The sequence below is a fragment of the Nymphaea colorata genome, chromosome 1 (assembly GCF_008831285.2).
Source record: "Nymphaea colorata isolate Beijing-Zhang1983 chromosome 1, ASM883128v2, whole genome shotgun sequence".
Lineage (NCBI taxonomy): Eukaryota > Viridiplantae > Streptophyta > Magnoliopsida > Nymphaeales > Nymphaeaceae > Nymphaea > Nymphaea colorata.
In genome coordinates this window covers 14,895,925-14,905,787 of record NC_045138.2, presented here as the reverse complement: position 1 = coordinate 14,905,787, position 9,863 = coordinate 14,895,925, and the positions used below count along the sequence as shown (strand labels likewise).

The window sequence follows — 9,863 nt, the reverse complement described above, 5'->3', positions numbered from 1 at the left end:
AATGCTCATCTGCCCAACTTTCAAAGAGAGGGGAAGATATTGGGATCGTTTGGCGATTGAATGTTTTATAAATCTACTCCAAAAATTGCAGAAGATCATGAAATATTATGGCATCGCATTTTGTGAACTTGCCCCAACCATTGGGACGACTATATATAACAGTAACAAACGGTTACTATTGCCAAACGACCCCTTTGAACAACAAGATCCTCCTTTTCAACTATGCTTTTATATCTGAAAGTTACGGCTTGGAAGTTATCTGTAATATTGAGTAGATTGAAATGGACATTAGTTTCCGGACGAAGATGAAACTTTGTGATCAGTAATGAAACATCAATTTTCCTGTTTGGACCTTATTCCATCTTCATAAATGTGTGAAGAGATATCCTTGGAATTTGATTATGACATTGACAATCGCATTCAGTTAGGTGAGTAGGCCTGCAAATGGGTTTACTAGGAGGTTTTTCTTTGGTTTTACTGACAAGAACTTCAATTTAAGTAAGAGATATTGCCGTTTGGTAATAGGAATAGATTCATGGAACATTGCATCCCAAAGAATACACATTCCTGTTATAAAATGCTCCCTTAGGTGCGTAAAACCAAGTAGCCACTTCTTCTCACTTCCAAACGAAGGAGTCATCGCCTTGGAACTACGACTGCCCGCTCCACCAGCCCGCGTCTCTTGGGTTACATTAGTATGAGTTCCTCAATTCTCCAGATGGTCCTATAAGAGGTGAAAATCTCAGCTTCCGTGACAATCAATTTTGTTGTTCTAATCATTCATCCACACATCCTTTACTAAAGAAGGAACCTTCCCATTGTCACTGATCAAGCCTATGTCAGTACAAATTGAGGAAAGAAATAGGAGTTTCACGGATCAAGCTGGTCCTGTCCAGAACGTCTCTTCTTGTCCATTTTCTTGTCACCTCAAATGTCTTGTTTGTGTATAATTGTAGGTACTGCATGTATGTCTGTCTGTTTTTCACCTGAAAACGACGGTTCGTCCCTTCAACTCTTTATCTCAATTAACCAGTCTGATAGCATCATGTATATTCATGCAATTGTTTTGTGATCTCAGAAAGAAATCCATGGTAAAAAAATGAATCTTGTTTGCATCTTTTCAAGTTTTACCACTTTCTATTGACCATGTGGTCACACCTGCTGCGGATATAAATGGGTCTTATCTCGATCTGCTAAATATACGAAATCTTGAGCGAATTGATGAAATATTTAAAACCATATGGGACCATTTTGCATTACCTAACAACTAGTGTAGCCCCTATTCCTTTTTCATGGTTCCGAAGAGTGGCAAATTTGAGGATGGTCCTGATCTTCTTCTCTTTTATAGCAAAGAGCACTAGAAATGACCTAAAGAGCCACTGATGTCCATTTCCCCAGACTTGCTATCACCAGCTGAGGCCAACATCAGTTGATGTCCCATCTTCTCTCTCTTGCTAAAACAAGCTTGATTTTGTGGACATGGCGCTTCAGGTACCAATCCTTGATTTTGGATAAGAATCAGAACTTCGAAATATTTCACCGACGAAAACTAACTTCCTGCAGCAATTTTCTCGAGTGGTAAGGAACTTACGTGCGGTAATAAAGAATACCATTTGGTTGGTAACAATAGGTATTTCTTTTCACCACAGAAGATCATCACAGACACAAATTGGGGACTATTACAGTTATTAGATGGGGTGCATCAGATCAGGAAGATGAAGGCGAGTTTTCTTCATAATCAGGATGATCTAAAAAAGTTTGAGCATCTTGAGTTCAAATTCGTGACAAGATCGAGTTGAAAAAGCTGAAAAAGGCGCATGCTTTTCTTTTTTCATTTTACATCTGTTGAGGTGGGATGAGATTGGTCAGTCACAGTGAAATGCTGAAGTAAACAGGAGTTGAATATTTGAATCAATTGGTTCCCAAAATGGTCCATGAATTTCTGTAAACGTAACCGATGAGGGTCACCAAGTTAATAAGTTCAAAGCTAAATAACAATTATTCCTTGCCACTAAGTCAAAGCTGCTGAATGTGATCCGCGGTAAAGAGCAGGCGCTTCAAGGATTTTATTACTCAGAAGCATGCAATGTGTGGCTGATCACGAGGAGAGTCTTGGTATGGCCAATGAAATAAATAAATAAATCTATCTGCTGCAAGTCAAATACTTAAACCATTCATCCTGTGCTATAACATGTGATGCAGAATATACCTACATTTTTTTATCCTTTATATAACAAGCCCATTGTGCAGAACCAAGCTAAACCACCTGTAATCGATTCGCCTTCAGCATTTCCCAGCTTGTTTACAAATCTTACTGAGTTTTTTATGAGTCGACCACGCGTCAAGCCATGAAACAATTTGTTTCACGTTCATTACATTTTATTACGATGAGCGAAAAGGTACATGTTTTCCATGCCTTGTCCTGTTCATCCTTTGAGCAACTAGTAGATACTCCTTGTTTCTGCAACAAGAAACTATTCTTTTTACTGCGGCCTTATAAAATGATGCACCTGATTTTTAGACTAAAAATTTCTTAGTTTGATAGCTATAAACGAATGATGAAGCTTGGTTGGTTTCTTTGCCACTTGTGAAAATTCCTTTTCTTTTTTTTTTTTTTAACGGTGGGAGCTGACCTGTATTGCCGGCAGATAAAGAACTGGTACAAAAAAAGATGAACCACCCAAACTACCGAAAGGAGGAAACACGAAACTCATGACTATATGTGTGTGTGTACATTCATCAATCCTTACATTCTAAAACAGGCACACGAGCGTTTGCAGACTTGGAGGCAGTAAAAAAATTGGTAAAACGGAAAAAAAAAAAAGGAATGATGAAGGCATCATACAACAAATCCCTCATGAATGCAAGTGCCATGCTCATAAGCAAGCGCCTTTTCTATAAATTCATGCATTATATTTATTGTTGTGAAAATGCAAATCAAGACTATAATTTTTTACAGACGTTTATTTGTCTTGCTTCTTGATTATTATTCTATAGTTTTCAGATCTAATACAAAGACCCATAACTCTGCAGATCAGTGGAGCTCCAGCAGTTGGGCACAAAATAATCTGGGCAGAAATTAAAATGTTCTGCTCTTGGAGGCTCTTCCACGATTTGCTGCTGCCAACTAGAACTTGGAATTGCTGGATCAACAATTTCTTGAAGACCCAAATCACACTCGAACCCCGTAGAACCATAGAATTCTTCCTCTCTGAATTCGTGAAACACATCACCCAGCTCCCTCACTGCATCCTGACCACAGAACCTCTGGAATTGTGCACCCACCTCACTGTTGGCCTGAGCTGCACCAAAATTGGACATATTGCGATCGATTCCGATCTCAAAACTCGAACCAAACTGCGGAGAAACATCTGGCAGCAATATTGCTGAACTGGTTTGTGATTGTCCAGGCTGAGTCTGATCAAAATTGAGAGCCTCTGGTTGCTGCGACATGAATTTCTCATAGACAACGGCTAGATCAATATCTGGTGCTCCGTCGCTGCTGGCCTCGCCTTGGGGACGGCCGCAGTTCCTGGAGGGATCAGAATCGGATGATAAACTGCTCGAATCTAAGGAATTCAGATCACGATCACTGGAACCCCTTGTGGACTTTCCCCTCCTGTTCTTCCTGCAGCCACCACCAACGGGGACATTCCTCAGGGAACCTCCCTTGGTCCAGTACCTTCGGCAGGTCTTACAGAAGTAGCGGGGCTGGGTGAGGCTGTAGTTGTTATAGTAGCAGAATTTCGTGTTGGTGGACTCACACCTCGGGCAGTTCGGAGCCACCTCTGTGTTGGGTCTCCATACTTTCTCCGTCAACGGCCTTTGGAAATATGGTGCTGTCTTCTGCCCTGAGCCGAACATCGTTAACTAAAAGGACGAAAAATTCATGTCTCAAGTCAGTCACAGGGCGGCGTATCATCTATTGCCGCACCAAAAAAGATTGAGCGAAATTTAGAAAGGAAAGCAGAAATTTCTTATGGAACACCACCTCAACCATCGACACGGAAAAACTTGGCATGACAGCAAAAGTCAGGAAATTGAGGCAGAAACTTGGAACAAGAAGGATCATGCACGACACGTTTACAAAAGCATTAAAAAGCAATGATCAATGGCTTAGAAATACTGCGGACAATCGGGGCATGCGATTAGCCGAAATCAGGACAAAGTGAAAACGAAAATTCAACCAACAGAACAGCAACGCAACAATTCGCTACTTTGAGCTCACCCAGAAGAAAGAAAAATCAATGGTACCTCACTGCATCTATTAGGATCAACCTCCTGTGATTTCAGGAAAGGTGGCAGGAAGAGGAACAGGTGAGCGATGATCACCAACGGATGGAAATAAAAGTATTTTAGAGAGAGAGAGAGGGGTTTGCTTTGGAGGAGTGTGCATGCAAATGACATAGGGATGGGAGAGGGACGTTGATAGCGAGGGAAGGGTGGGGGAAGCCCTCGGGACACGTGTTAAGTCGCAATTGGCTAGGGGTAGGGAAGGGGGTGCGGTTGCCGCTCAGGGTGGGAATGGAGTGAGAACGGCGTAACCGCCCGAAGGCGTCGTGGGGCGGGTCAACTCAATTACCCAAATAACCTTGGCCATCCCTTTCGCTGACTAACCTGTCCCCTGGCCCGACGGCTGACTGGGCTCGGCGCCGCTTGACCCATCAACCTGGCCGGGCTCGGTTCTCCACTTGACCCAGTCACGAGTCCACTTGGGAGCGGCAAGGCAAATAGAGTTGCAAGTTGCTTCAACAATTAAGATGGCCTGGGAGATTTGACTACGGGATGTAACTTAGCTTAACCTATCTTATCAAGCAACGCAAGACGTATGAAAGCCCGGCAGAAGCTTCATTCTCACAAGTTTTAGCTACGACTAGCGAAAAATATAATACGTAGTTGTCTTAAAAATGCAATGAACAACAATGAACAATTGAGTTTGATATATAGGAACCGTCTTTGCCATAGCCCCTAGACCTTCCTCTCACGAGAGGGCAGTGCCGATATATTTAAGAGCACTTAAATAAGGAGGACCCAGGTCGTTTGACCCAGCTCAATCCACCCACGTCACCTCTTTCCACCAAGGTTGGTTAGCAAATTGAATAAGGTAGGTAGCGGCTGCACTTACCATGCCTCAGGAAAGCGCCTACCCACGGTCAGTTCATCAAAGTATGCTTTATTTATATATATATAAAGAAAAAAAATATAGTGAAAAATCCAATTGAATGTTAAATTATATTGAAAATGTTGAATTATATTCCTTAAAAGATAAAAATATAAAACGTAGATGTGCTTCCCTCGATTTTTCCTTTTTTTTTTTTTTCTTATTTAACTCCGGCACCGGTGCTTCAAGGGGCACCGTGCGTTTAAGTCGAACCGACTGGGTCAGAACGTCAATTCCCTTTCATGTAGGGGTATTAGAGGAACCTAAAAGTGAGGGGGCGTGACTTGCACGTGCAAGCCTACGTGGCTGACGTGGGAAACCCACACGGCCGGAGCGGCGTGTCGTCCGATCCACACGTGCGACGGCGAGGATTTCGGGACACGATTCCCCACGGAGCCGTCCCTTGACATCCCCTGAAAAGACCAAAAGGTCCCCTACACTCTCAGATGCCTATTTCTGTCCACTTTCTGTGGTCAATAAAGTCAACTCCTTCGTTGACCTTAACGGCTCTGACATGAGACTTTGCTGGAGGGGGGCACTCGGGGAGAAGCGGGAAGGGTGGGTCGGGTAAATGAGCCTGGATCTGTGACGTTAACGGTTTTGGATATTGGATTCGTTGGATCTGAATTTGATTTACCTGGCTTGATGATAATGGAGAAATTATTTTAGTCAATTATCATTTAAGATGTGCATGAACTGTTTGGGGTAGCCTTAAAGGGGTGTTTGATAAGAAAAACATTGTTTTATATTCCTCAAAAACCTTATTCTAACATCAATATGTTCTTGTTTCTAAAAAAATGTATTGTGATTATATCTACCATTTAGTTATTAGATTTTTGGACAACATACATAATGTTTCCTTGAATAAAAATATGATATTCTTGAAATAATCATTCTGGGAAGATGTGCTTAGAGAACATGGCGTTTTCCTAACCATACTTTACCCAAGTGGGCAATGGGAACAGTGTTAAAGTAACAAACTGTTCATCAATTTGCCCCAGTGTTCTCTTCTTTACCAGAAATGTCCAATATTGAATTACACCTTATTTAACAATCCGGGATTCTCTAAGACAAGCATGACTAAGCAAGAAGCTTGATTAAGTGCATTAAAGCCCAATCAATTTAACTAGTTATAGGCATACAAACAATATTTGTTCAATTAAGGGTGAGTTCGGTAAATTGAACAATTTGTAATTGTTTTAGACGAAGTTTCATAGAACCCCTTTTAAGGTGTTCTATGATCCTGCCTCAATTATTTTTTTTGTCATGTTCATGAAACAGTTACATATTGTTCTGTTTGTCAAATTGGTTCTAAGAAAATGGTTCAAACTAGATCCATGACTAGATTTGCACTTCTTTATGCAAAACTGGGTTCGAGTCGGAATGCAAATGGGTTGGATCTGTGTGAGGGTTTTCCATTTTTTTCTTAATAAACCAGATCTGCTTCTGACCCAATCTTCGACGTGTTGTAGCTGTAGTACTGGACCTTGTTGCCATCCCTATGTCCATGCCCATGTGAGCTGCCTGAGCTCAATAATTTTGACAAGCTGTATTTGGATCAGGTCAAACTAAATCAGGATCCATATCATGATTACGTGGGCATGCTCATCATGTGGAGTAGATGAGCCTTTGAAGTGGACTTCTTATCTCCGAAGATCTGGAACAGATTGATCCCCACACATTATTACATTTCCTTATGTGGGCCGGTTCTCATATGAGTCCCCCACTATATACACTTCTTCTTCTTCTTCTTCTTCTTTCTGTTTTTTTTTTCTTGAAGTAAACTGCAAACTTCTACCAGTTTGCAGGAAGAGAATTCGAGACTTTTACGTCCCCAGAAGTCGAATTTTTCGGCCGCAAATCTTCAACTTCAACTTGAAGGTCTTAAGTCAAACCCCGCTTGGCCGCGTTGGTAGAGTACACATCTATCAAATCGATGGATTTTGAGTCCAATGAACAGAAAATGATGGTGCTGATAACTGGTGCTGCAAGCCACATGAGAAACTATGCTGCTGCAATCATCAAGCTCCTTTGAAGTTTACATGAAGATGAAGGCACGCTTACTTGCCATGGGAGGAAGATGAGTTCACAAGTTATGTGCATATGCTTGTTCAGTAGGTCATCACATGGGGTGGTCTTGTGGGTGTATCATTGCATCATGTGCAGCAATCTCATGATCATCACACATGGGTAGAGAGAGAGAGAGAGAGAGAGAGATTTTACTTGGATTTGAAGTAACAAGCAAACAGGGTATGTGCCTCTGAGAAATTCACCAACATGGCTAAGTGGGTCAACTTCAAAGTCGTTCAAGTTGAAGGACGTACGCGCTTCGAGGCGAGCTGGTGAACGAAAACCAAACATATAAATTCTATACATGCGTATCAAAACAAGGTCACCGTCTTTCAAGAATCGAAAATCGAATAGAATCACTGAATCAGCTGTTAGAAAACATTTAGTATGTTCATTTTCTGAAAAAAAAAAATAAATGAAGTATATAGGAACTTAAATGTTCTTAGAATACAAAAACCGAATAGTGTATTACATGTTGCTCCCATGAATCAACTGACAAATCAAGTTGGTTGAGTTTACGAGCACAAAGTCCATGTACAGAAGGTTGTATGTTAAGCCTTAACACGAGATAGTGTGTTAGGGGCCTGAAATGGTGAAAATACCTTTGATGGTGAAATAGTGAAGAACCCCTATATAACGCAGAAAACAGCCTCATAATCCATGAGGTCGGTTACTTTGTTAATCTTGAAACAACTTCAAGGGCCACATATCAATCAACCTTGTTATATTGTCATTAATCAAAAGTAAGTAATGAAATTAATCACATTTAGGTCATTCATTTGTTCAATTGTAGTTTATCCAATGAGTTTAACTTGAAATTATATTTATGGAGATTCGTTTTAATAATTGTAGTCACAAATATGCTATGATATGAACATGATTTGGGTCCTTCATTTGCTTTATTGTGGTTCACCAATAAGTTTATCTTGTAATTACATGTATAAAGATTCATTTACTTGATTCTAACGGCAAAATACAAAACTATATAAATGAGATTTAGGTCATTCATTTGCTTAATTGTAGTTCGCCATCAAAACTGTCTATCACCTTATGGTGCTTTCTCTTAAACAATAATTAAGAGTCTTATATCATCCATATAAGAAGAACAAATAGTTCACATCCAGGATTGGGGGTTACTGTCAAGCAACTTTGTCAAAACTTAGTTTGGCCTTAAATTAAAACATTATGGGCCAAACAATAAAGGTCTAGTGACCACATTGGCCACAAAGCTTACTGCTTTAGTGAAAGATCTGAGTGCGAGTTAATATTGTTTTTATTGAAGATGTAAGCGTGAGCAACACTGTAAAATTGTCAACGCAAATGAATTCCACTCCGACCAGTTGTCCAAATAAACACAAATTTGATGACAAATTTGTTTTCCTTCAAGCAAGATGACACAGAAGCTTTAAAAGGGGAGAGAAGCGCGGCCAGTTTGAATGGTGATGACAACATAAGCCATTTTAAGCTGCTAACCATGGTTAAGCAAAACCCAATATGGGTTTTGTCCCAGCTTAAATATCAGGTAACTTTGTCAGCAAATATTAGGCAAAGGTGGACTTATGAATTGCTTGTAGGTTAGGGATATATATTTTTTATTCCCCTGAAAATATGTAACTTCATAAATGGATCATTGTTTCAAATGCAACAATTAGAAGAGGCTACCGTTTTCTTGTAAAATATGCTAAATTGGACAGCTTCGTGTGTGTGTGTGTGTGTATATATATATATATATATATGAGACTCTTTGATTTTACATTATTGATAATGCTTCGGTGGCCATGGAAGTGATCTTGGTATCATACAGTAAAATAGTTTTGACATTCTAATAGGGTTTCAAACAAATGAGAAGAAATCATATCATTGACCAACAAAACACAAAATTTTTTTTATAAGATTTTGCATTAAATGCGTGGTGAATATGACCCTAGGCGTGATCTCTTTATCTGCATTGTTTTTTTCTCTATTGGAAGCATGTGAGTTGCATATAATTTTTTTCTAATGTGTTACTCCAGTTATGGGTGAAGACTTGTATCTGCCGTTTACTAAAATATCGCATGTTTATTTGGAAAATATTTCGTGACATCAAAATTGCAGAAGTATCTGGCGAAATTGTGTGAAACTTGCGTCAACTCAAATCAAGTAGCAATGCATTCGATAGAGTTTATTCAGTAATTCGGATACTTGGATTCCTTTTGTATGTTAAAAACATGATTTTATGAATATCAAGCTTTATATCTCATGGGTGGATCATTCCAAGACCACTTAAATAACCTAGTTGCATGAATATCAAGTAGATCCTTTAGGGGCATTTGGATAATTAAATGGCAGCATATCATTCTATGAGTATCGATGTTTCATGAATGTACTCCAATTTTTTTTGGTTTGGTTCATAGAATGGTATGTTCTATGAATCTAACAACATCATATTATCATCCTATTATCCAAATGACCACTCAAAATGATACAGATTTACTGTGCAAAGACAAACAGATTTAGATCACTGAGTATGCAACTATGAATGGCGCCATATGTGTTAGTTTTGCCTTTTCTTATTTACCTTCTTAGTGTCATCAATGAAAAGTACCCACGTATTTGAGCACATCCAAGAATAAAGATTGAATTACTACGTGTG

General features: G+C 39.7%; 1 protein-coding gene across 2 annotated transcripts; it reads right to left on the bottom strand.

Moving 5' to 3' along the window:
- Positions 1-2,694: 2,694 nt before the first annotated feature.
- Positions 2,695-4,411, bottom strand: LOC116250738 (dof zinc finger protein DOF1.2-like). 2 transcript variants are annotated; one of them, XM_031624629.2, is made up of 2 exons: positions 4,255-4,411; positions 2,695-3,870 (listed from the first exon to the last, which is right to left on the bottom strand). In XM_031624629.2, exons 1-2 carry the CDS (start codon positions 4,405-4,407, stop codon positions 3,007-3,009), a joined length of 1,017 nt encoding a protein of 338 aa, XP_031480489.2. In that variant the 5' UTR covers positions 4,408-4,411; the 3' UTR covers positions 2,695-3,006. The 2 variants fall into 2 exon arrangements, with proteins under 2 accessions (XP_031480489.2, XP_031480500.1); XM_031624640.2 differs by having other exon boundaries at positions 4,229-4,366.
- Between the last annotated feature and the right edge of the window lie 5,452 nt (positions 4,412-9,863).

Coding starts and splice junctions, on each gene's coding strand:
- LOC116250738 (XM_031624629.2), bottom strand. CDS start 4,407: ATGTCATTTGCATGCACACTCCTCCAAAGCAAACCCCTCTCTCTCTCT. Junction 3,871..4,254: donor ATCCTAATAGATGCAGTGAG/GTACCATTGATT, acceptor TCGTCCTTTTAG/TTAACGATGTTCGGCTCAGG.